Source organism: Melanostigma gelatinosum (assembly GCF_949748355.1).
Source record: "Melanostigma gelatinosum genome assembly, chromosome: 9".
NCBI classification, from domain to species: domain Eukaryota; kingdom Metazoa; phylum Chordata; class Actinopteri; order Perciformes; family Zoarcidae; genus Melanostigma; species Melanostigma gelatinosum.
The window spans coordinates 12998841-13024285 of record NC_136642.1 but is presented as its reverse complement, the minus strand read 5'-3'; the positions used below and the strand labels follow the sequence as shown (position 1 = coordinate 13024285).

The 25445-nt window shown below is 45.2% G+C and overlaps 1 protein-coding gene across 2 annotated transcripts; it reads left to right on the top strand.

The window, feature by feature from the left end:
- The first annotated feature begins 1663 nt into the window (after positions 1 to 1663).
- nbeal2 (neurobeachin-like 2) lies at positions 1664 to 25445 on the top strand. 2 transcript variants are annotated; one of them, XM_079275704.1, is made up of 53 exons: positions 1664 to 1736; positions 2152 to 2233; positions 2582 to 2694; positions 2940 to 3022; positions 3711 to 3796; positions 3895 to 4198; positions 4334 to 4440; positions 4730 to 4816; positions 5683 to 5766; positions 5972 to 6070; positions 6242 to 6876; positions 6975 to 7107; positions 7462 to 7581; positions 7698 to 8028; positions 8219 to 8301; positions 8421 to 8513; positions 8665 to 8836; positions 9245 to 9378; positions 10435 to 10594; positions 10906 to 11008; positions 11172 to 11322; positions 11590 to 11745; positions 11870 to 12029; positions 12354 to 12442; positions 12582 to 13292; positions 13410 to 13594; positions 13792 to 13948; positions 14920 to 15063; positions 15794 to 16117; positions 17154 to 17303; positions 17420 to 17577; positions 17716 to 17840; positions 17929 to 18043; positions 18196 to 18353; positions 18448 to 18581; positions 18670 to 18777; positions 18868 to 18963; positions 19103 to 19227; positions 19371 to 19511; positions 19594 to 19724; positions 19826 to 19935; positions 20023 to 20140; positions 20298 to 20395; positions 20485 to 20598; positions 20679 to 20765; positions 20887 to 20996; positions 21475 to 21647; positions 21751 to 21845; positions 21946 to 22062; positions 22821 to 22982; positions 23071 to 23219; positions 23311 to 23446; positions 23662 to 25445. In XM_079275704.1, the coding sequence occupies exons 2-53, from the start codon at positions 2156 to 2158 to the stop codon at positions 23767 to 23769; spliced, it is 8100 nt and encodes a 2699-aa protein (XP_079131830.1). In that variant the 5' UTR covers positions 1664 to 1736; positions 2152 to 2155; the 3' UTR covers positions 23770 to 25445. The 2 variants fall into 2 exon arrangements, with proteins under 2 accessions (XP_079131830.1, XP_079131831.1); XM_079275705.1 differs by lacking the exon at positions 4730 to 4816.

The window sequence follows — 25445 nt, the reverse complement described above, 5'->3', positions numbered from 1 at the left end:
GCTGCGAATGAAGGAAATACGCTACGGTTAGAGTGACATGTCATTTCCTGGTTGCTCGTTTGACGTTTGGAAGACCAGAAAAGAGCGAGTCTGACGGAGCGGTGTGCAGCTTCTGAGCTGCTTGGCTGGAGACGACACTGAAGGCTGATCTGAGACTGGGTTCCACAAGAACCTGGCACCCTGCTCAGCCACATGCAATGAGAGATGGACTGGCTCATAACTCAGTGCCAGTTGGTAATGTACATTTGACATTAATGCAGCATTAGAAACATTAGATTTCCATTTTATTAAACATGCAATGAGCTACAGTTACAGGAGGAGCACTAATACTGCAGCAGCTCTTAAAGTAACCTGCATCAATGGCAGCAACGTTTTTGACTTATTCGCCTGTTGGCTTTGGGGGAGTACCGGATTTATTGTTGTGCTTTTTGCTGTTCTGTATGTTATTTGTGTACAATGAGTCAGTCAGTCTGCGACAACTCATGTCTTCCATCAGGCTGCATGCTCTACAAAGGCTGCCTGAAATATGAGCAACTGTGACTTTGTGCAGACTCAGCGACTCAAAATGTTTCCGGTGGTTCCATCACACACAAGGAACATTTTGAGGTGTCTCAGGTTTTTGTCATTCGATTTTCAAACGCTGGGTTCCCATGAGTAGCACTGCTTCTCTGAATCGCCAGGAAATTTTGAATCTGGCTTTATATATAAAAAGTAAAACAATAATTCAGTTTAAAGTTGACCCGTGTGACATTTGTGTTGCGCACAGCGGGAGAGTGATGTAAGGAGGGAAGAGTGGCAGGATATGTTGCACTGCAGAGGCTGATTAAAGCTGTGATAATGACTGTTTGTATGTAAACATACCCGCATAATTGAAACCATCTTTCATTAAACTACAAGGACGCAGGAATGTTTATGGCAAAGACATGCATATGAGAAGTTGTTGTATGTTCTGAGTGTTTGGAACTGATGACTGAAATTTGAACCTCCCTGTTTTGAAAAAGGAAAGCATTGGTTCATGTGTTCCTCTCTGTGAATTACATCTCTTTGCAACATCCTGTTACAAAAACAGGTCATAAGCTTGAGTCAGTGACATGTTTTCCGTCACAGTTAAACGCTCAACCCTTTCAGAGTAAGCAAAGAACATATTCCATTGATGTTAATTGTGAAACCGTGCACATGTTTCACACGCACTATTATTTACTCACGCTGCATACAATGTCCCTGGAGGCGTGAAGGCCCCTTTCTTCGCTCAATTCTTCTCTCCTCCCTCCTGCAGAAAGACGTGGGCTATCTGCAGCAGTGGTTGGAGGCGTTCGTGGCGTCCTTTGAGAGGCTCATTGATGTGCATTCACTGGAGCCTCGGAGGTGAGTAGTAGTAACAAACTACACTGCCAGAAGCTCCCACCGGGTTTTATTCCCCAAAGCAAGATGAACTCTGACCTTCGGTAGCGATATACCGCTTTGACATGTTTATGTTATGTGTAAACGCAGCCCCTGTTACGACGCCCTTTGCCTCTATGCTACTGCCTCCCATCCCCTCTCTACCCACATCTTCCTCTCACATCTTCCAGGCCGGAGGAGTGCAGCTCCGAGGTGCCCTTGCTCCCCAGGGAGGTCCTGGTGTTCCTCGGCACTCAGCTATGGCAGAGTGCCGAGCACCTCTCCGACACTGCTGAGCCCAACAGCACCACCCCTCACCCCCTGCTCCTCATCAAGTTCTTCATCATTATCTGCAGGTGAGGGCCCAGCCTGCTGTGTATATGCCTTGTGGCAGTACTATTTATAGTAAAACTATATTCAGGCAGGTACTAGAGACCAATGATTGTTAAAGACTGTTTTTTTCAGTAAATTAAAGTGTACCTGACTTGAGGTAATGTACAAAATTGGGTATCAATTTCCTTTATTTAAAATGAAATCTTTACTTATAAAAAAAAAGAAGCAATGGTAGAAAAGGGAACCAAATGAACTACAGTTTGAATTACATTCATGAAATTGCAATGCAGGTTGTGTAAACGGGCTGCAACTCCATCACAGGAAGTTGTCCCTCACATGTACATTCTGTGTATTTTTTGTGCCTAAAATGGTCATATTGGGTAAACATCAGGCCGATTTTCTTAACACTCAATTGCACAAGTTTCTCTCTATTTCTAGGAATATGGAGAACATCAACCCAGAGAAGACCCCTGATTTTGTTTTCGAAGCCATCAAGCTTTTGAGTTTCTGTTTGGACCAGGTAAGGCCTTTATGAACATTCGCTCAACCAGGACACAGATTTCAGTGATTTACATCAGGACTTGGCTCCACTGCATGCTCAGTATATCAAGCATCCAAAGATCATTTAGTGCTCCTAAAGCCAAACTGTGCAGAAGTGTGATACACAGCAGCGAGACAGTGAACAGGAACATCCTCACACAGAAGTAACAGAACTAGTTTACACTTAAAAGAGAAAATGGGTGAGTTGTCGAACTTCTAGTCAATGTACTGGAATGTGTTGTCTGAGGAATGTCAAAGACAGGTGTAGCTGTGCTGGTCATGCGTTACACATGTGTGAATGTGAGTCTAAACTTTTTATTTTGGACAGCTTAAGAAGGGACAAGGGGAGCAGTCTTCTCTGCAGACGGTTGTGCAGTATGGACTCGTGCTGTGTGAAAACCTGTTTGACCCTTATCAGACGTGGAGGAGACGCCTGGCAGGGTGAGTGTGTGCTGCTGCACCCTGGAGATACACTGTGTGGGAGGTGGGATTCAGTCACAATACCCTTACACTATGGTGTGCATTTAACATCTTGCCCAACCGTTGTGTGATGTGTAACCACCCGTGCTTGTTGCCTCCAAGCCTTGAAGTCAAACCTCATTAGTGCCGGCAGTATTCGTGGCAGCCCTTGATTGACTAGGCGTGATGTGAGTCAGTGCGGTAACTCGAGGCTTTGTGTGTTACAGGGAGGCGGTGAGCTCGCTGGAGAGGAACAAGTATAAGTTCTCCCCGCTGGCCTTGCCAGAGGAGTTGCCTGCTCTTTTTCATGGTGAGACGCTCCCTTCCGTCTGCTCTTTCACTGTGATCTCTGTCAGACCTCGCATACCACAAGAATCCCACTGTTCCCACCGCTGCCTAAACACAGCTTAGTTCTGTCATCTTTAACATGAAATACCAGGACCTTTTTATTTTCTCCAAATCTCCTAGTTAATCATTCTTTGCCATGTTGCTGATAATGGAAAATAACTGGTCAGTCCGGTCAGGAAGAGCTTTAGGTTTTGGCTAAAAACTTAAATTGTTCAGCATCTAATTATCAGGTTTCAATCACCAGAGTCCAAGCAATTCTAATTATAGAAGCCCATTTGATTAGCGAGCACTAATCTATAAGCCATGGGGGAAATCACAGCCTGGGCAAGTTTCAGTATGTCTACATTTTAGGAGGATTAAACTGTAATAGCATGCTTAGAAATGTTAAGTACTAATTGTGTAATACCTAGCCAATCAGCAAGGCTTTGGCTATTCTTTTTTCACGTAACTCTTAATGATAGACGTGGCTTGCAGGGGAAGCTTTTGCTCAGCCATTATACTATGAACATTTTACATTTATTCTTGTTTTTCTTAATTTTAACAAACCAAAATGATATATTGACAGCACTGTGTTACTGTTTTCTGTACTGTGGTTACGTGAAAGCTGGTTTTGCATGACATTGTTCCTTGGCTTGAATACATGTTCACAGAAAGTCTCCAGGAAAGCGAGCAGATGCCAGAGCTCCTCACACTCAGATTCGTCCTTCTCCAGGGTGCTATCATCAGTGGAGGAAAGGTCTGCTGTCCTCTGCGTCATTAATTATTGTGAAAACGCTGCACATGCAGATTAGAACTAATTACAGTGGGGTGACTGTGTCCATATTCTTTTTCCAGAAGAATGGCCTTCTTTCCATCACCCCTCACTCTGTTGCTGACCTGTTGTCCGTTCTGCGAGCTTGGTGCAGCCGGACCTCCCCTGAACCCAAGAGCACAGGGCTCTCACAGCTGACCCTGCAGTGCTTGACCGCGATGATCCACCTCCTGCACTCCAGCAGCCCTGCGGAGCGGCAGGTGGAGATCAAGATGATCCTGGAGAGCTACTTCCAGCTCCTCAACTGGAACCGTCCACTGATCAGTGAGCAGCTAGAGAGGCAGAGCTGGGAGGACAGCCTCATCTCCCTCCAGAGACAAATGCTAAGTAAGAGCATGTCCACTCGGTCTCAAATCTCGCTTAACGTACAGCATTCCATTTTATTTATCTCTCTCAATCAGCATGAAGGCCAAATTATCGATTATACCAGCATGTCAACATCCTCCTTGTTGTCAATTTTAGCTGCTGTTCCTGAGATCCTGCAGTGCTCTGACAGGCCAGTCCTGCAGGCCGTGTTCCTCAACAACAACTGCTTTGAACACATACTCAGGCTTGTTCAGAACAGCAAGGTCAGACCCCTGTCCATTTAAAATGTGTCTGTCTGTCACCGGTTTATATTGCTGTCATTTCCAGTTCTCCACACCTCTGCTGTTCAATGTGAAATATCACAAAAAAATGTATGCTTATGTTTTCCACACATGGCTACAACATATGTATCCCGCTGCGGCTATTGACAGACCAGGATCAAACCTGTCACCTGACAGATGACTTTTGTTTTGTCTAATTGTCTGTCTTTTTGTGTTGTGTGTGTGTGTGTATGTGTGTGTGTGTGTGTGTGTGTGTATGCGTGTCCTGCAGCTCTTTCAGAGCAACATGCGTAGCCCGGAGCGTGAGGTTGTTTCTGACCCCACTACATGTTTACTCTCAGAGGTCGAAGTGGACCAGGTACTTTCCCCTACTTGGTGTTGATATTGGTCTGTCAGCAGGAAACTCAGCCTTCTCTCTACTCGTAAGCTGCTCTGAGCTATTTAAACAGGAAGCTTTGGGCAGGAAGTCTGGCTTACACTCATTTGTAAATAAAGCAGGTAGTGTGGTTATATGTGATAATTGTCGTCTAGAGTTCCCTTTTCAATCTGTCTCTTCTGTCCATCTGAAGTATGTACCCACTTACAGCCCGTGTTGTATGTGATTGACTGTTATTTTGGGGCGACTTGAATCCGTCTTGAAATAAAAGAAACTACAAGCTGGTGCGAACTTTATGCACGTTGAAAAGTTAAGATTCGAATTATCAGCGAGAGGATTCATCTTTGCTTGTGTGGGAGTGTTGATTTGTATCACATTCGTAATTAGAGGCTGAATTCCCTGTTGACAACGCGAGGCAAGAAGAGCATGTTGTGTTTTTCATACTGCATGAAATGGTTGTTTTTGAAATGCATGTATTTCCTTCTTTTCATGGTATTTTGGCTGCTCTGTCGGTTGTGGCTCGTGTTCTGGGGTTTTGATATTGCCCAATTTCCAGCAATAGCTGCCCTTTTTCTTTCTTTTTTTCTTGGTGGTTGGCTTTGGTTTTTGCATGCTGGGAATCTATCAGTAATTAACAAAGAGGCGATTGTTTAGTGACTGATCCAGCAGTGCGCTTACTTCGACCCAGTGTGCTCCAATAATTGTGGTGTGGAATAATCATTCATTCACTTGGTGAGAGACTTCCTCAGAATTGATTTGTTTTCATTTTTGGTCATGTGCAGTTAGAATGTTCAACTTTTTTTGGGCTTTGGTTACATTATTTTAACACAATCATTATTTTGATGTAGGTTTTGGTGAAAGGATCAGACAATATTACAGTTCATGCGCTAGGAGTCCTCACAGCTATAATGAGTAACTCACCCTCTGCTAAGGTAAGGCCCTTTGTGATCCACTATGGTTAAATCATGCATCCTTCATTCTTCTGTACATGTATTATAAAGCATATCATACTATGATGACTACAACGCCAGCAAAAATTCATTTCGGAAATTTAATTGTAATTCTTCTAAATGTGTGCCAACTAGTTATCCCTTGTGGAGCCGCTCTTCAGCCTATTTCTGTCTCCTTCCCCCTCAGGAGGTTTTCAAGGAGAGGATTGGCTACTCCCAGCTGTTTGATGTGCTGAAGAGTCAAGGACAACCCACCAAAAGGCTTCTGCAGGAGCTGATGAACATGGTGAAACACTCATTTCCTCTTTATCCCCACTGAGTGCAGAGGCAGTAGAAGTCAATTAGCACTTATTGATGACCGTGTTCCTATTTGAATTGGGGTGCAAGTTATTGGCCACGTGGCCACGTCTTAACCTCATTTTCTGTTCTCACTGTTTTTATTCCTCTCTGTCTCCAGGCAGTGGAGGGCGAGCATGCCCACGCCCATCTCCTTGGCATTAGTAACGAGCAGCCTTTGCTGCTGCTCCTGCAGTGGCTGCCTGACCTGTCGAGTCAGAGGGACCTTCAGCTGCTGGTGGCCCAATGGCTGGCTGCGGTCTGTGGTGGCTCCTTATCCTGCCGCACAGTGGCTGTGGAGGCGGACATGGTGGGGGCTCTGCTGCAGGTGCTCTCACAGCCCCAGAATCTTGACCGGCAGTGTGCAGACACCCTGCTGGGCCTCCTGCAGGACCTGGGCTCCCTGTGTCTGAGACCAGAGGAGCTGAAGAGCCTGCTCAGACTGCTCAGGGTGGATCAGGACAATGGCGCAGTGGTGGGGAAAGTGCACCCTTACTGCGCTCGCGTCATTCAAGTGCTCTCAGCCATAGCGGCCAGAGAAGGCCAGGGCAGTGCCTTGCAGTACTTTGATCTTACGCCCCCCATGGCTGGTATTATGGTGCCCACGGTCCAACGCTGGCCAGGCAGCGGTTTTGCCTTTCACGCCTGGCTCTGCCTCAACATGGAGTTCTCCAACAGCCGTAAATCCTCTGCCACCTCTAGTACAGGGCCTCAGCATGACATGGGAAAGGGACCACGCAGGAAGCAGCTCTACAGGTACACTTGCGAGAAGTGAAGTTGCAAACTTTCATATGTATATGGCTGCGTTGTACACTTTTTTTGTGACATAATGTGTTTTTTTTTTGTGTGTGAAGTTTCTTCACAGCAAGTGGAACTGGGTTGGAGGCTTTCTTCACCATGGAGGGAGTGCTGGTGGTGGCTGTTTGCACAAAGAAAGACTACATGGCTGTCGCGCTGCCAGAGCACCCACTGACTGACTCATGCTGGGTGAGTGGGGACACACCTAGTACAGCAGGAATTTTGGCCAACATTTGTCTGTCCGATTATAAAAATAGATTTGATCAAGGATAAAATCACACATCAATGTGCTGAGGGGCGCTGTCTGGGCATGTAACCTTGGAGCATAATTACTGTAAGAAATTGGGGAGTGTACTTCTTAAAGAGATAAGTAGCTGGCGGTCTACCAATACAGGGTACATGAAAGCTGTCAACTGTGAGACTGTGTTGCTCTAGTTCCTCAAAACAGAGATTTATCTTTGTAAGCGCCAAACGTTTAGCACCAAATTTGCTTTTTGTCACCAGAAGAAAATAGTGTGCTCTTTCATGTCTCACTCATCACAGCACTCCGTGGCTATAGTCCACATCCCAGGCCGTCGTCCGTTTGGTCAGAACCTGGTCACCATCTACATCGACGGAGAGCAGCGTAAAACTGCTCAGCTTCGCTTTCCATCTTTCAGTGAGGTAACTGAAACTAGAATCTAATGTGACCTGGCCATGGACGTATTCTAGCTGAGTAGTTCTCCTTTATTAATCTAACTTCCTCTTTCTCTCTCCCCGCCTGAACCTGACTCCTGAAGCCTTTTACCTCCTGCTGCATTGGATCTGCAGGCCATCGGACCACTACCACCACCACCTCCCCCAACCTGTTCCAGTCCTCGCACTCTAACCCATCGCCTGAGTTTGCCTTCCCCTCCTATGGCCCTTCCCTCAGCCGTTCCCAGTCCTTCCCAGCCACCTTTGCCGGAGGCCGCGGGGGGGCTTTGGGAGACTCCCCCGTGCACACCATCCCAGCAGGACTGCAAGACACAGAGTGGGGAACACCCACGTCTCTGGATGGGCTCCTGGGCACCGCCTTCATCTGCCACGAGGCTCTGCAGCAGACACAGACAAGAGCTCTGCATGCTGCAGGTAAGTCACCCTCTGCTACAAAGCAAATGTTGTTTATTCTACACATCACCCAGTTTTTGCAGAGTCCACCCAACAATCAAATGTAAAGGAACCGTAATAAACAAAAACACAGAATACTCCTATTTTTCTTTCACGTAAACCAAGTAATGTTTGCATAATGGCCGACATTATTTTCTGCTCTCCATCACAGGCCCCAATCACGTGTCCTTATTCAAAGCAGAGGGAGAGTTGTCTGATCTCAACAGCAAGCTTCTGCTCTACTACACTCCACAGGTGACCCCACTGAAACACAAACAAACTTGCACATTTTATTACACTGCTTTCATTAAGTGAACAAACCAACAACACAGTAACATACTTGTTGTTTACATTTGTGCATGTGTTTTCTACAGGCCTTCAAGGGCCACATATGTCTGGACCTGTCGCCCAATCACCAATATGATGGCAGGTTTACAGGACACAGGGTAGTGAACTGGGACATCAAGGTTAGATACGACAAGAGTCAGATCAGTGTAACATCAGTCATGTTGCCTGCTGTCATGCTGCTTCCTTTTTGAGCCGGTGCTCGTTGTTGACTCTATTTCTGACTAATGTGGAAGGTTACAAAAATATAGTTGTTTTTTGTCCCCCCTGCAGGATGTTGTAAACGTGGTGGGGGGTATCGGGGTTTTGCTGCCCCTGCTTGAGCAGGTATGTGAGACTGAGCAGGTTTGCAACGGCAGTCAGGAGATCTCAGACCTGGTGGGACCAGAGCTCACCTCCCCCAGAAGCCCTGCTGCTATGCTGCTGCCACTGAACGAGTCTGCAGGTCAGCTTTTTTGTAATTTTGGTATATCAAAATTCAAGTATCATAAATCCATTATCTCCTGCATTGTGAGGGCTAACTGTGTTGTTGTTCCTGGTTATCTTTGCAGTGCTAAATGCTAAATATTTGTTTCAGTGCAGTTCAGAGTCAGAAGACGTGATGAATGGTAGCGAGTCAGAGTTTACACACAATGCATGATGCAAGGACAGACGGGATGTGCTCGACAGTCACACGTCTAATGTGAACAAAATGAGATAAATGGAACAAACGGCATAACAAAAGTGACACGAATACCCTGGCTCATCCTGTGATATGATAATCTCAGTAAAATGCTTGGTAATGCATAAATACGTCTGTGGGTTACACAGGAAATCTTAACAGTTGTTTTGCCCTATTTTTTTTTTCTTTCAGAGGTAAGACTAGAGAGAAACAGCATCGCAGCCTTCCTGCTGATGGTGAAGAACCTGATTCGGCATCACTCTGTCAATCAAGAGAGCCTGCTGCACTGCCATGGGCCGAGCACAATAGGAGCCATGCTCAGCAAAGTAAGCGCCCTGCACGTCGGTTCGCTCTAGCAAGTGGGAACTAATTGCGAGAAGAACGGAATATTTGACCTTTTCCATTGTAGTTCTGCTGTGTAGTTGCAGTGTAATGAGTGGGTATGGGGTTGTTGAAATAGATGTGGCTCTTTTAAAAATGACAGTATCATATGCTTGCGTGGGGAAATTTATGCAGAGTTTGACCAGCTTGCTCGCTCGCTCTCTCTGCGAACAAAGAACATCAGTTTTAAAATCTGTTGCTCCGAAAATGATATGGAGATTAAAACCAAATTTGAAAAATGACAGACATGGAATTCACAATGAGTTGTGATACACAAGTGTTCCTCCTGTTGGTGTAATATTTAGCAGATAAATGTCAGTTTCTAAACTGCTTAGTGGGTCTCACACAGGCCAGTCTCACAACAAACCATCTTGTTAGCTTTTTGCTGCTTATATAGTAGTAATAGTATGTTGGGAATGAAGGAGAAACCTGTATAAAGTAGGCACAGTGATGGCCGTACAATGATAGCTGTGTTTGATGCTGAGCCATGTCATAGACAAACCTCCGTTGCTTTGTAATGGGCAACACAGTTGATCTGATTTGCTGATTTATCTGTCGGCCTAGTTCAGTATGACAGCGATGATTTCTTCAAAATTGATGACATGTGTTTGCGTTCAGAGGTTTACATTGTCACACAGTGTTAAAGTGAATCTCTGATGGTAGCAGCCAATCGGCTGTTACGTTGGTGCAGCACAGACATGCTTTTAGTCTGACAGGATATTTTGAAATATGTGACGTTAAGGTGGAGCATCCTGTAAGGAAACTATGTCACAATAGTCACACGAGGTTTCCACATTTGAGAGCGGCAAAGACAGAAACCCACATACTGTAGGCATACACTGAACACAAACACTTGTACTGAATATGCACTCAACTGAGTGCAACACTTCTCCAGCCTCAAGTGTTACTAAAAATAGTATGCTCCACAAACCCTTGTGCACAGATAAATCCAAATAAATGAAAACAAACACAACCCCTCCTCCTTGCTTCCTCTCCTGCAGGTTCCTGACAGTATGATGGACATGAACGTTTTAATGGCCTGTCAGCTGCTGGTGGAGCAGGTTTTACACGAGGGCAACAGCACACTTCTACAGCAACTCTACCACCACCTTCTATTTGATTTCCGCATCTGGACTAAAAGCCATTTTACTGTTTGTCTGGGTAAGGCACAGGCAGCCCTAATGTTGTGGAGTATTGCACCTGTGGACCTTTTCATGTCTGCCGAAGCTGTTTGTGTCCCTTTTTTACATGTGTGACTGAAAGGAGCAAGAGGAGGCTGAAAGCAGAGATAGAATACATTCATGTTTTGAGTTCAGCCAGTGGCAAAGATTAAAAGAGGATTTGTGCCTGAAGCTACACTTTGATACCATGTTTTGTAACTGAATGCACTTCTTCGGTGCAACTTTGAATATTGGTTTGACATTTCTAAAAACGGGAGAGAGATGACAAAAGTGTTTTTCTTTCTTCCAAAGCCCACGTGCAGTACCTGGCGTCTGTGATAAACGAAGGCAAGCAGCGCGTGAAGAGGAAGTACGGGGTCCAGTATGTTCTGGATACCATTCGCACATTCTACAGGTGAACCTTTCACATTCACAATATGGTTGCAAAATAAGACACAGATATATATATATGTATTAAGAGTTGAATAGTTCAAAGGTTAGTCCAAACATACTTATTGCTATATTATAAATTCATTAAGATAATTGATTTATTTCTTTGCTAACACCTTTGGCCATAGTGTGGAGAGAGATGGCAGCAGTCTGTCTGAAGAAAAGCAGATGATTCAAAGCTCTCTGTTCGCCTTGCTGAAAGACTTTCTCAAGTCTCCGACACCAGAAGACCTTCACAGTGTCCTCGCCTACATTCTGACTGTCGGAGAAGAGAAGCAGGTAGTGCTCATATCTTTCATCTGTGTTTCTTTAGCGAGTTCAAATTTTGTTATCATTTGACCTTTTTAGCATGATATTTTACTTCCATCGCCAAATGAACCCTGATCCTCCACCTATTTCACTCTCATGTTTTGGCATCTGCGTACTTTCAAACTCCTCTTGTGACCACTTAAAACTGAAACCCTCCCTAAATCCATATTTCTTGGCATTTCATCATCCTCATTCACTTCGCTCCTCATTCCTTGTGACTTCTCCTCTCTTCATCAGGCTGTGAGGGCCTTGGATGTGCTCTATGAACTCTTGAAGAGCAGCCCTCCTCGTGAGCAGGTGCAGGCCGTGCTGCTGGAATGGGGCGTGGAGCAGCTGTACTGCTTGATGCTCACTCCAAGTTTCGGAGACGAGGCCAGAGAGAGGGTCTTCAGGGTGAGAGCGAAAGACTCGGCTTATCACTTGACACATTTTTGCCTTTCACTGCAAACTCCCATGTGATGTATTGTCAAAACAGATTAAAAAACCTCTTACATTTTTTTTCCTTTCGATGTTGCAGGTTTTATACAAACTCCTTAAAAGCGAGCGTGTTTCTGAGCGCAACAAGCAGCGCATCAAACTGAAGGATTTCGGATATCTTGGCCTGGTTTGTCTCCTTGATGAAATTCCGGTAACCATGACCACCGTGCGATGTCTGTACGAGCAGGTCCTTGCTACAGGTAATGTCTCTCGGGTCTAGTGAACTGGAAATGTTGAGTGTTTCTCAATAACGTCAGAAGTCAAGCGAGCAGTTTTATCGTTCAAAAGCTCATCTGCTTCATCGGGACTTTTCTGAGAATCTACAGCTGCTTATAAGCTCACCACAACAACTAAACCGATAAGAATAAGAGACGCGTAACTTTGTCTTGAGTTTATGGTTGTTACACATTCATACTACATAGTTCTTGAGTTTATAAATGATCCATAATCTATACCAGAAAGCTGATCAAGAGATAGGCTCCAAAGGACTTTAAAATACAATAAAATTTGCTGCCACCCGACAGATGCGACCCCCAACTTCCGAGATCTCCTGGCTGTGGTCTGTCTATCCCATCGAGCTGAGCTCACTGTCCGCTTGGACGTCTGCCGCAAGGTCAGTCTGCTCACTTTATTCACATTTCTGCTAGAACAACCACAGTCAACTTTTGAGTGTGACGCTACAGCCGAAGCATATTTATCATCCTTGTAATGAAAACAACCTCTTCCTCTGTTCCTCTCTGATATTTCCGCAGCTCTTTCATCTGATCTACTCCAACGAAGATTATGTGAAGCAGCTTGCAAGGCAGCCCGGCTGGCAGGATGTTTTGACCAAGCTCTATGTCAAAGAGTTTTATGACTCCCATGCTGCCAGCATCGCAGGCTCCAGCACCCACAGCTCCTTCGAGCCAAACTACCGGCCACCGCTGCTCAGGCATCAGGCTCTGGTAATAGAAGACGAGCACTCGGACACCTTCCTGAGCTACCGCACCTCGCAGGACATCGAGGATGATGAGGATGAAGGTGGCCGGCGGGACATCTCTGATGGATTCTCTGATTTATCCGAGTCGCCTCCAAGTGGAGGCGGAGGTGAAGGTACGCCTAAAACCTTCACCGGCTCCCTCAATTTTAAGTATTTTGATTCGGTGGACCAAGGAAGTCACTCGTCCTCCACCTCCAACGTGGTTGATGTCCCCACATCTGGCCCGGACAAGGTGGGGAGAGACTACCAGCCCCAATCCCCCTTTAGCAACCCGTTTGATATGGAGCCAGGGGGCATGGGAGACACTGTCACACACACTCCTGCAGGTAGTCTGACAAACACACCATCTCCTCTTGAGCACTGCAAACCCTTTCCACCTGCCAGACCCAGGAAGAGCTCCAGTCTGTCCAACGTGCTGGATGATACCAGCTATGGGACAGACCCTCCAACTGGAGACACAATCTCCAATACGTCCAACCCACAGGTATGGCTGCTTCCTCAGCTTAGACAATAACTGGTAATCAAGCCCATTATTTGAGAGTTTAATGTCTACGATTTTTTTTTTTCTGGGATGTGGGACTGAGTCTTGTTTGCTTTACAGCAGACACCTGAGGAAGAGCTGTGCAACCTGCTAACCAACATTGTCTTCTCCGTGCTGTGGAGCCGGAGCGGGGCGGAGACGACGGAGGACGTGGTGTGGCGAGAGAGAGGACAGGTATTTTCTGTTCTCACCAAACTGGGCTCCTCCTGCCAACTGGTCCGCCCTCCCGATGACATCAAACGCAGGTCAGTGACGGTGATTTCAATTGTACTTGCCCTCCGCTAACGCGCACGTTGAATTAACGTTGAAGCCGTCTGGCAATGGAAAAACAAATTGAGCCACACCTACAGCCGTGTCACGTTTTTGTCTGAACATCCAAATATGTTATTGTGACACACTGGGGCGTATGTAGTCATAGTCTGTTTGCCACTCTGTGTGCCAGTCTGTTGGAGATGATGCTGGAGTCGTCTCTGTCCGACCTGAGGGACGCCCAGGGAGTGTCTCTGCCTTTCTGTCCCAGTTTGGTTCGGCTCCTCAGGCTGCTGCAGGACTTCCTGTTTGCTGAGGGTACAGACAACCACACGCTGTGGAGTGAAAAGGTATATCGCGTATTATCCCATCTAAAACATATGGACCACTGACATATTCTGTTTGGGTAATTTCATGATTATGGAGTGCCCCCATCTTGATAAAGGTTGGTCGACTTTGAATTCACAAGGGACGATGGAGTAAATAAGCCCTTAATTCCTGACAAAGCCTGATATTATATCTTACAACTACATAAGAACATTGTTAATAAACCAAACAGAACTGTTGGATGATATTCCAGCAGCATGGATTTAACACCTACCGAGTTGTAGCCCAAATTTGAAAATTGCTTACAGTAGTGAGACAGAAGCAGTCGTGAGACTTCTCTGTCAGTGCAGTACAGGCTGTAGGAGTTTACTATGTTCCAGTGCAAGGCAGGCCGCATGTTTGCTTTCGACAAATAGACCTATTCAACACCCGTGGAGTTTAGATTGCTGATGAATTATAAGTGTTCTCCTGCCAAAAAGCAATGCAGCAGGTTCCTGCTGACGGCACACACTGTGTGCAGAACAATCGAGGGTGTTGTCTTTAAAGTAATGCTGTCATTCGGCTTTATTAGTTCAAGAAGCCACAATAATTTGTGCTGGGGCTACAAAATACAATGATTAAGATACAAAATAAATCTTTGAATGTCGGACTACATTGTCATGATGATAGAATGTTGATGGATACATTGGATGAGTAAATAATAATAAGTAATATTAACCCTTGATTGTCAAACATTGAACAGAAAGTATGGACAGCTGGGTGTGGTTGTTGTCAGTGGTTGTTTAATGTGAGGGAAGATGTTCCCGTCATGTCTTACTGAAGGGTGGAGAGTCGTGGTTGGGTGTAGGTAGCATCTGAATCATCTTTTTAAAGGCGGGTTACGCTGTATATGATGTCCTGAATGGGTTTAGGTTGTCGTAGATGCTGCAAGGTGTGGGAACAGGTCTAGCCTTTTTGTTGAATCCTTTTGTTGACGCTTTTTGTTGTATTGCAGATATTTGAGGGGGTGGTAAACCTGCTGGACAAGTTGAAGGCCTGGCACAGCACCCCTGGTAGCCCTGGGAACACAGAACTGAAGGAAATGGCCCAGATTGGCCTGCGTATCATCACTGGATATATCAAACAGCAGCACTCACAGGTCAGCTGCACATTCAACTTGTCCATCACCGAGCCAGTACACCAACCATAACGGTTTCTCACTGTACATGTCTTTCACAACCCGAACACCTGTGCGATTGAATTTTGCTGGAAATAAATTAAAAAGGGGTGTACAGTATTTATTTAACTTGATAAGAGAACTCTGATAAAGCCAGTTTAGAAATAGCATTCCTTCTATGGGTTTCGTTTCCAAGATATTGCAGTCATTCATATTAGGGAGTGTTCTGTATGAAAGGGCAGCTCCTCAGAGTTATGGCTGCTGTTGCACAGCACTGTGCTGCTTGTAGAATAAGACCAGATGAGTGATTAAAAGAGTTGTTTTCTTTACACGCTGTAGCTGCTCTCTCACTGCTCCCTGAGGAGCAGCTCAGTTTACACATCTTCTTTTCCTGCACCGATAACTTTCTTTTGCACTTTTACTTCTCATCTTTTATTTCTTAGAGTACATTTTGCAGATTATACTTCTGTGCTTTTACTGAAGTATAACTTTTACTTGTAGTTCGGTTTTTTTACAATGTGATTTTTCTACTTTTACCGAAGTAAGGGTCATGCTGATTAAGTCCTGCTCGATAAAGACTTTCTCTCATGAGGGGTGTAGATCTGGAAATCTACACAATATAAATGTGTTTTCAGCATATTTCTTCATAAACTGCATGGACAGGCTCTGAGTTGGAAGCGTAGCAAGTGATTTGCCTCTTTCCCCTCTTCAGGTGTGCGTGATGGCCTACGTGAAGCTCCACAGCCTCCTCCAGACGGTGCTGTGCCTGAGCTGGGAGGAGGTGTGCTTCCTGCTGGGGCAGCTGGGCGCCCCCCTGTGGCCCGGAGATGTAGTGGACAGCACCAGCTGTGGACAGGCAGAGACTTTCTCCCAGATTGTGCCCGTCGTGCGCACACTGCTCGACCAGCATGCCGACCCCGTCACTCTCCAAAACCTACTCCCCAACCTGCCCGTCACTAACGGCAGCACCACCTTCGCCCAGGACCTGAAGGCCTACTGTCACACACTGGAGTGGCAAGGGTTTTACCAGCAGCAGGTCAGTCTTTTGGCTGTGCATTTGAAAATAGACTCATTTATTATTTTTGTTTAAGGAGTCTGTGGAGTCTTTTGTGTGACTAGGCAGGTATCATCAACAATCCTCTCTGAGATACTGCTGCCTCTGTTCCTTGTCACATTAATGTACATTCAGGATTTTTGCAATCTTGCCTCCTGGTCTTAGGCTGAGAAATCGAATCCACATTTTTAGAACTGCTATCACAACTTTAGAAAGTAGAAAAAAACAACCCGAAACTCCCTAAATTGCTTTCTAGCTGCCCCCTCGATGTATTTTAAGCAGAGACCAGTTTATGCTCAGACTTGAAACGGATGCCAGACTCGCTCACATCCAGCTGAGAGGTGGATTTTTCATCGCTCTGTGTGACTGTGCACGCTCATAAATCTGTTTTGTTTAGATTACTTTAGTATACAGGTCCTGCAATACATTAGTCAGTTGGCATAACTTTGGCTGCCTTGACTGTTTTGAAACTTGGTCCAGGCTGATTTCTCAAGCATGCATGTCTAAGTGTGTATGTGTTTGCAATTTACAATTTGTTTTAATGTTTGGGGTAGTTCTATAGGTTTTAGCATGAAGTGGTACAGCAGGTGACTTTAAACTGTGTGGTAGTTGTAGAAAATATCTCCTCCAATATCTCCTACAACAAATAGAATAGGGGAAACTGTTAAAGAAATGGGGAAGTGTATTTCCAGTCCTGTTTCTCCTTTGAACAAAGAGAATCATCCCGTTTCATGCATCTGACATGCGTAGTCTTCCTTTAAGAATTGTATAAGTTATATTAAGAAATTAAAATGTCAAATCATGGCTTATGGGAAACGTAACAGAAATGAAAGCTTGTAATTCGTATCAAGTTAGAGTGGCATATCAGCAGTTATATTTAGTCATTTTTAGTTTTATTTGTTTTTACTTAGTACTTCATTTGTTTTCTACATTAAATGTGTTTTTATTATTTTTTTTGCCTGATTCTTGCGTGAAGGTTTTTGACTTTCTTGAGTTGTCCACTTCTGCCCACCTCTAGGTTCAGCCCACCATGGAGCAGTATGAGCTGGACACGTTTGGGAGGAGCCATGACATCATGTCCAATTTCTGGAATTCATGCTTCGATGACCTGATGAATACAGCCTATAAAAGGGACAAGGAAAAATCTGACAGCAAGTCCAAGTTTCAGGTTGTAAAACTTTCACGCCTCATGCAACAGCCATCATGTCACAGCTTGCTAAGAATACAGAGTTAAACCTTTCACTTTCACTGATCTCACATTTCTGTGCGTTTGTGTGAAAGCAGGAAGTGATCGTGGACCCCTCCCTGAAGCGAGTCAGAATTGAGAACACCAGGTACCATAGTTGTCAGAAGCAGAGCTCCAGTCACCAGGGGGTGGTGTGGCAGCACTGGAGAGCTCTCCGCAGGCTTTTGACTGGTGAGAGAGGAGCTTGGGCCAACAAGTAAGACAACCTTTTTAAAAAAAAATCTCTCTGACCAAGATTTAATTCACTATGAGAGTAAAACATGATGTCCTTTTGCATTTCATAGCTGTCCAGAATGTGCTGAATTCTACTTTTTCTTTTGCCGTCTTTTGCCAGAGTTCAACCAGAGGTGAAGCTGAAATTGTCCAATGCAGAAACTTATTCAAAGATGCGTCTCAAACTTGTGCCCAACTACAACTATGATCCTCACAGTGAGGCCAGTGCCCAGAGGGACAACATGGGTATGTCACTGGTTAGAAACATATTGTCTCCGCTCTTTTTAATCCAAGCTAAATGCAATAAAGATGTTTTTGTTGTTGCTATCTTCAGGAGCTGACAGCCCTCGCTCTGAACCCCTCCCATTGGCTGTTGCAAAGGAAGCAAAAGTAAGCGACATGGAGGATGATCAGTTAGGAGAAGAAGACCTCGTCTTTTTGGACAACAAGTGAGACTTTCATTTGCACAACCTTTAATGCCGGTGTCAGCAGCTTACAGCGTGTCTGTGGGCCATAAAATGATGTCTCCAAAACAGGCCTTGAAGAAATTTTGGAAGTCCTTGAATATGTAAAGGTTTAACCTTTTCTCCCGTGCTGTCAGGGTGGAGGGAGAAGACGAGAGCCAGAAAGAAAAACTGGTTCTGTCAGAAGACTGTGAGCTCATCACTATCGTGGCGGTTGTTCCGGGTCGTCTGGAGGTTACCACCCACCATCTGTACTTCTACGATGGCAGCAGTGAGAAAGAAGAGACGGAGGAAGGTCAGACAATATGCGCTCGTGAACATCACACCTGTCGTTTCTTACTGTTCTTCAAAATGGTTCTTACGGAAATGAATGATGCCTGTGTTATTAGGAATCGGGTTTGATTTCAAGAGACCTCTGTCTCAGCTCAGAGAAGTGCATTTGAGGCGCTACAACCTGCGACGCTCTGCCCTGGAGCTGTTCTTCATCGACCAGTCTCACTACTTCATTAACTTCAAGAAGAAGGTGACGCTCGGATCAAATTGATCTCCTTCCGCACGCTATGATTAGAATCAAATAGATGTTTTTAAATTCTTAATGTGTGCCCTCACAGGTACGAAACAAAGTGTACTCCAGGATCCTGGGACTGCGGCCCCCCAACCTGTTTTACTTCGGCTCTCGCTCCCCCCAAGAGCTACTGAAGGCATCTGGACTTACACAGGTAGTTACTAAAGTCAGTTCCTCGGTGAAGTGTTATGACCTGAATGTTGCTGATTGTGTTGGACCAATCTGATGTTGATGTGTTGAACAGAAATGGGTATTCAGAGAAATCTCCAATTTTGAGTACTTGATGCAACTGAACACCATTTCTGGACGCACCTACAACGACCTGTCTCAGTATCCTGTGGTGAGTACACTCCAGCTCCCCTCACAGTGTGCACTGCTTATATTTATGTATATGTATTTGCGTTCTTCTCATTTTATGACAAAAGGATTCAAAATAACAACGGCATCATGTTGCGATTGTTGTATTTTTTTCTCTTCAGTTCCCCTGGATCTTGTGTGACTATACCTCGCCCATTCTGGATCTGGAGGACCCGTCAGTTTTCAGAGACTTGTCCAAACCCGTAGGTGTGGTCAACCCCCGCCATGCACAGAATGTCAGAGAAAAGTAAGCGCTTATATGACAGTGGGGTTTTGGTTGTACTAAAAGGGTTGGAGATCCGTAGCCAACCGAGGTTGCATCATTTTACAGATGAGGTAAAAATGCTAAACCCTCCGTATCTTCAATCAATTCTTTCTGTCTGTCACTAGATATGAGAGCTTTGAGGACTCAACAGGCACCATTGACAAGTTCCACTATGGCACACACTACTCTAATGCAGCAGGAGTCATGCACTACATGATCCGCATGGAGCCGTTCACAACTCTGCATATCCAGCTGCAGAGCGGCAGGTGGGGACGCCGGCTCGTGCATTATGCTTCATAAAACGCATACTGCGGTCTCATGTTGATACGTTTCGTCGCCGTTGTTTAGGTTTGACTGCACAGACAGACAGTTCCACTCGGTGGCAGCAGCCTGGCAGGCTCGCATGGAGAGTCCGGCTGACGTCAAAGAGCTCATCCCGGAGTTCTTCTACTACCCAGAATTCCTGCAGAACATAAACGGTGAGGAAGACTGAATCTTTGGGCAAATCGACAGCTTGAAAGCAGCTTCGACTTCCAAATATTCTTTTATGAAAGAACCTAATGCAGCGTTTTTTGTTTAGGCTTTGACCTGGGACGTTTGCAGATATCTCAGGACCCAGTGGCGGATGTTCTGCTGCCTCGCTGGGCGTCATCAAGAGAAGACTTCATCAAGCAACACAGGAAGGCCCTGGTGAGTCTGCACATACGTTGTACAGTCTTCAAACTTTGCTTGTCAGTCGTGCACTTGTTTTCCAACAACTTGTATGTTAAACTCTAGGAGTGCGAGCACGTGTCCAGTCACCTCCATGAGTGGATTGACCTGATCTTCGGTTTCAAGCAGAGAGGCGATGAGGCAGTGAACGCCCTCAATGTCTTCTACTACTGCACATATGAGGGTAAGGCAGCAGTGAATACTCGTTCTAACTAGCCGATGGATGGATTGTTCTTTTGTCTTCAGCTCCCGATGTCCCATATTTCACTTCCGTCTTTACACATGAGCAGTGTTTCTTTGTGTTCTTATATGAGACTCACTCTTGTTTGGCACTCCTGTAGGTGCAGTCGATTTGGATGCGATTGCCAATGAGACCGAGCGCAAGGCCCTGGAAGGCATCATCAGCAACTTTGGACAGACTCCCTGTCAGCTCCTTAAGGTACAACTCCCAGACTAATTCTTGATTATCGACAAAATGCTCTGTTTGAAAAGTAGAAGTTTTATACCACTTTCCTATCTCTGAACCAGGAGCCTCATCCCCCTCGGATGTCCGCTCAGAACGCATCTCGGCGGCTGGCCCGCCTGGACACTATGCCTCCGAATATCTTCGAGCAGCTCGACAAACTCCGGCCATTTGTGGAGGTGGGTTTAATATTCCCCTAAATAAATAACTAGTGTCATGTTGATTTGTATGTATGTGTTAACTTGTGTGTTTGTCTCAGGTGGTAAGCGATGGCCTTCCTCTGGTCCAGGCAGTGGTACCAAAGAGCCAGAATCGCTCCTTCATCATCCAGGGCTCAGATATGCTGGTACGGTTCAGTTAAACACTTCCACAAGGGCCGCATGTAAAACTCAACACAATCATTACAACTGTAAGACATTGGATTTAAATCGTTGAGCTTTTGTTTAATGGCACTTTTTTCTCTCCAGGTGACTGTGAGTTCAAACGGGCTGATAGGGACACACAGCTGGCTGCCCTACGACAAAAACATCGCCAACTACTTCACCTTCACTAAGGACCCCACCATGACCAATCCCAAGTGAGTGTTAAGCTCTTCTGGTTTATGATATATACTGATGATGTTTTTTACCTAGGAATGTCATAAGCGGTCTCTAAAACAACAGTAACAACTTTCTCAGTGCTTTCACTTTTCTGATGGATATTATGTTTTTACTCAACTGAGTCAGGGATAACTTGCTTACCTCACATCATATCAAAAGATCCATAAAACGTCCCTGACAGCTGGACGGAAGCGTGACCCCTCTTTGTCTGTGAAGCTTCAAAGACCGTTTTAACTAATTTAAGTTCGGTTCTTATTCTAAACTGACCTTGAACGTGGATCCCATAAAGGCGACATAAATCATGATAAGAGGGATTTGAACACTGGATGGTTGTAATTTGCAGATGTCATGACAGTTTAATGTGCCGATTATAAATCTCCTCCACATTTAGGCCACAGCTCCACTCTCATTTATTGGTTCTGACTTTGATCTTTCCAACCCCGCTTTGTGGTGCAGAACGCAGCGGTTCTTGAGCGGCCCGTTCTCTCCCGGGGTGGAGATCAGCGCTCAGGTGCTGGTGGTGTCCAACGACGGCCGCCTGCTGTTCAGTGGAGGACACTGGGATTGCAGCCTCCGTGTCACCCAGCTGGCCAAGGGCAAGCTGGTGGGCAGGATCTGCCGGCACATTGGTGAGTTCTCAGTTACATATGTTTGACTCGTGTATATATATTCACTGTATATTCTTTGTTTCCATGTCACATATTTATTTAAATTTGTATGTGTTCCACAAAGACGTCGTTACTTGCTTGGCTCTGGATCTCTGTGGCATCTACCTCATCTCTGGTTCAAGGGACACATCCTGTATAGTGTGGCAGGTTCTACAGGAGGTACACATCTTCACATCGATTGCACACGTGTGCGTGATTCGAGGCTGCGCTCAAAGCTGTGGCTTCACATATGAATTCTGCTTTTTATTTTGTCTTTCAGGGCGGCTTCTCCAGCGGTCTGTCCCCTCGGCCAGTGCAGATCCTCTGTGGACATGACCAGGAGGTCACTTGTGTGGCCATCAGCACTGAACTGGACATGGCTGTCTCAGGGTCAAAGGTCAGCAAAATCACATGCTCTGAACAGTTATAAGCTTGATACAAATATGCAGAATTTGATTGTTTTCATGATTCATGAATCGGACGTTTATCTTATAATTACAACAATAAAAGGCAAATATCGTATTATTCTAGAATTTTATAATTCTTGAATTCTACGAACCTTTTCCGCTCTGTAGTAAACTATTATATAAGACGTCTTTTTAAAATGTTCTCTCTCAAATGGCTTGAGGTCTCCAGGGTTGTGCGGGTGTGAAATAAACGTAAATAACCTCAAAATGGTTGAAAACACTACTTTGATGTTCTCCAAGCAAACTGTGATGTTGCTCATTAGAAGTGAGAATGTAATCTCTACCAGATACACCCCCAGATGAGACAGATGTTGCTATCCTACAGCCAGCAGTTGTTCGAACCTGAAAAGCATGACGTAACCAAATTAAGCACGGGCAAACTCTCAGCTGACTCTCATTTTGAGCTTTTTTTTTTTCATGACTTCCTAACTGGTTAAACCGGTTAAATTAGAAAAGAGTCTTGGAACATACGAGTCCATTATGCCTAGCTGTAGTTTTAGGGGCTTTACGTTGATCTATTAAAGACTCTGTTGACGGGCTGCCAAGACTCCAATAAACTAGCTACTTGTGGTCCATGTGGCTTTGGATCGCATTGGGAAACTAAAAAGAAACACACAAAGCACAAAAAGTAGAGAACGGTTTACATGGCACCTTCACTGACCCTCCCTTGCTGTTCACTGTGTGCCAGGATGGGACTGTGATAGTGCACACTGTTCGACGAGGCCAGTTCCTGCGAACGCTGCGGCCTCCTGGTGATAGCTGTGTACCTGCCATAATCTCCGAGCTCCAGGTGGGCATGGAAGGCCACATTGTGGTACAAACCTCGCTGGAGGAACGCTCTCATAGAAAGGTACGATACAGTGTATGGACCAACACGCACGCAAACAAGTTCCTCAACCTGCTTACGCCATAGAACAAAATACTGCTTTATTCTACAGGGCAAGTACTCCATTCATGTTTACTCGGTAAACTGCTGTCTGCTGTCCTCCCTCACCATGGAGGAGGAGGTGACCGCTCTCCACCTGGTGTCTGAACACATCATCATTGGGACCGTGGGGGGCACGCTCCACATACGAGAGTTATGCAGGTAAAGACATCGAGAACATAGCTGTATAAGTGCAGCATGTACAGCAAGTCTAAAGTTTAGTTCCTCACTCTAACTCTTCTCTGATTGACAGTCTGGACGCTCCGGTCGCGCCCCTGGCCTTGAAAGTTCCTGTGAGGAGTGTGTCCGTCACCAAAGAGTGCAGCCACATCCTAGTGGGACTAGAGGACGGGAAGTTGATTGTGGTGGGGGCAGGGAAGCCAGAGGAGGTGAGCAGCAAGACTTCAAGTGGTTGTGAGATGCGGCAATTGGGTGGCACTGTATGTTTGTATGTGTGAGGAGAAGGGGGGGGGGGGGGGGCTAATCATATGCTAAGTGCTTGTTGAAAACCAGGTTTTTCAAATGATAATTGAGCGTCTTTGGTCTGACATCGCCGCTTCAGCCCTCAAGTGAAGATTAACATGCTTCCCGCTCCTGTCCTCAGGTTCGCTCGGGACAACTCTCCCGTCGCATTTGGGGCTCAACACGCCGCATCTCTCTGGTGTCGGCGGGTGAAACGGAGTATAATCCCACTGGGAATGCTGGTCAATGAGATGAGCGACGGTGGAGGACTTTGCAGGCTGCAGATACCTGCACAAACCAAGACGCTCGGCAGACTCAACAAGGCCTTCGTTCCCTTTACAAGCTGGGAAACGATCCTCCTCAGCCACTGAGTTCTCTGAGAGAACACCTATACACTGTGCACTTTTTTTTATTCTTAAATGGTTTTATATTTGATTGTGTATTTCATTGACTGTTTTTAATCAGCATCATTCCAAAGAGTGGCCTTGTGTTTGTGGACGCAGAAGAGCTCAGTGTTTGAGGCTGTGCACCGCTGTTGAACAGTGAGTCACATTTCAGGGATGTGACTCGTGTCTGATGCACATGCAGCATCAGACACTGAGAGAAGCAACGCTGTGAACTCTCCAGGCTCCGTGTTCTTTGGCTTCTTTCTTGTCAGAGGAGCAGCTGTGATCTCTGTCCTGTTTGTTGTCCCAAACCCATTGTCTTGGCAATGGCACCTTTTTTACAAAACTCCTGGAAACTTGAAACTGCTGTAGGTGTTGCTCGAGATTTCCACATTGCAATACTGTTATATACCACATGGGGGTTGACTTTGTAAAAGAAAGATACATTAACTGGTCACTGAATTGAACCAATGCTGTGTTGTGATCTTCAGCGGTCGTGGTAAAGATTTGCTGATCCTTGCAGCAGGAGTGCACCGCAATACCACAGTGTGTGATCCTGCATGCCTTCAGGCTCTGCGCAATATAAAACTGTTACAATTAAAGCAATAACGGCTTTAATGGTTATTCTGTTCATCACACGACTATATCCCTGTTTCATTCATCTGAAAGTGCCTTTTTTTTAGCTTGTGTCTTGAGCCATTTTTAAACACTGAATTCCGATCATCTATATCTATGTGAGGTCACTATGTCAGACTGTACCCCTGCTGATTTGATTTAAACACACTGTACTACTCTATGTGGATAAGATGTTGTTAATGAACACATAAACTGTTGGTTGGAAGCACATACTTGCCTGTACTGGTATTGTACTGTTCTATGAAGCGCTGAAACATCTGAAGACAATGATGACTCTGAACCACGTGAGTGTAAGTCTGTGAGTGAGTTTCAGAGGAATTCACTTGCTGACAGCTTCTTTTGCTGTGGTTGGAACAAATTGGTTGTTCTGCAGTGTCACGACGGGACAGAGACAAAGGGAACTATTTGGGAGAATGCAATACCCGGAACACGGCGCACACATACAAATGACCTAGTCTTTGTAAGTGATGCTCAAAATACCTTTAAGTGTAAGCAAGAGGAGACTGTATGAAATGTTTACTTCACTTATCATTCAGATGAGATGCTGTCTGTGAATCTGAAGGTTTGTTTGCAGAAGCAGCTCAAGCACACATTTGATCATTTGCTATTGTGCCGAATGATATCGATTCATAACGCTGCTCCAGTTTACACCAGTTGTTAATGTAATATATCACTTAATTATGCAGTAACAGTCTTTATTTTAATAAATTAAGCATTGGGTCTTAAATACAATCTCAGTCCTCTATCGAAACAATAAGTTGAAGTTGTGATGTTTTTGGTCATGTTTTTTTGTTCAAATGTCCTGATTTAGATTCAAAGTGATCTGACAAAAAGGCTGCTGAAGGTCAGCACTGCCTTGAATCTGGATTATAATTTAGCTTTTGTGTTGTTCTCTAAAGATGTT

Excerpts from the sequence above, each read along its gene's own strand:
- nbeal2 (XM_079275704.1), top strand. The coding sequence starts at position 2,156 with ATGGAGAACATCAACCCAGAGAAGACCCCTGATTTTGTTTTCGAAGCC. Across the intron at positions 8,029-8,218 it reads AAGAGCTCTGCATGCTGCAG|GCCCCAATCACGTGTCCTTA; the intron begins GTAAGTCACCCT and ends TCTCCATCACAG. Across the intron at positions 13,595-13,791 it reads CCCGATGACATCAAACGCAG|TCTGTTGGAGATGATGCTGG; the intron begins GTCAGTGACGGT and ends TCTGTGTGCCAG.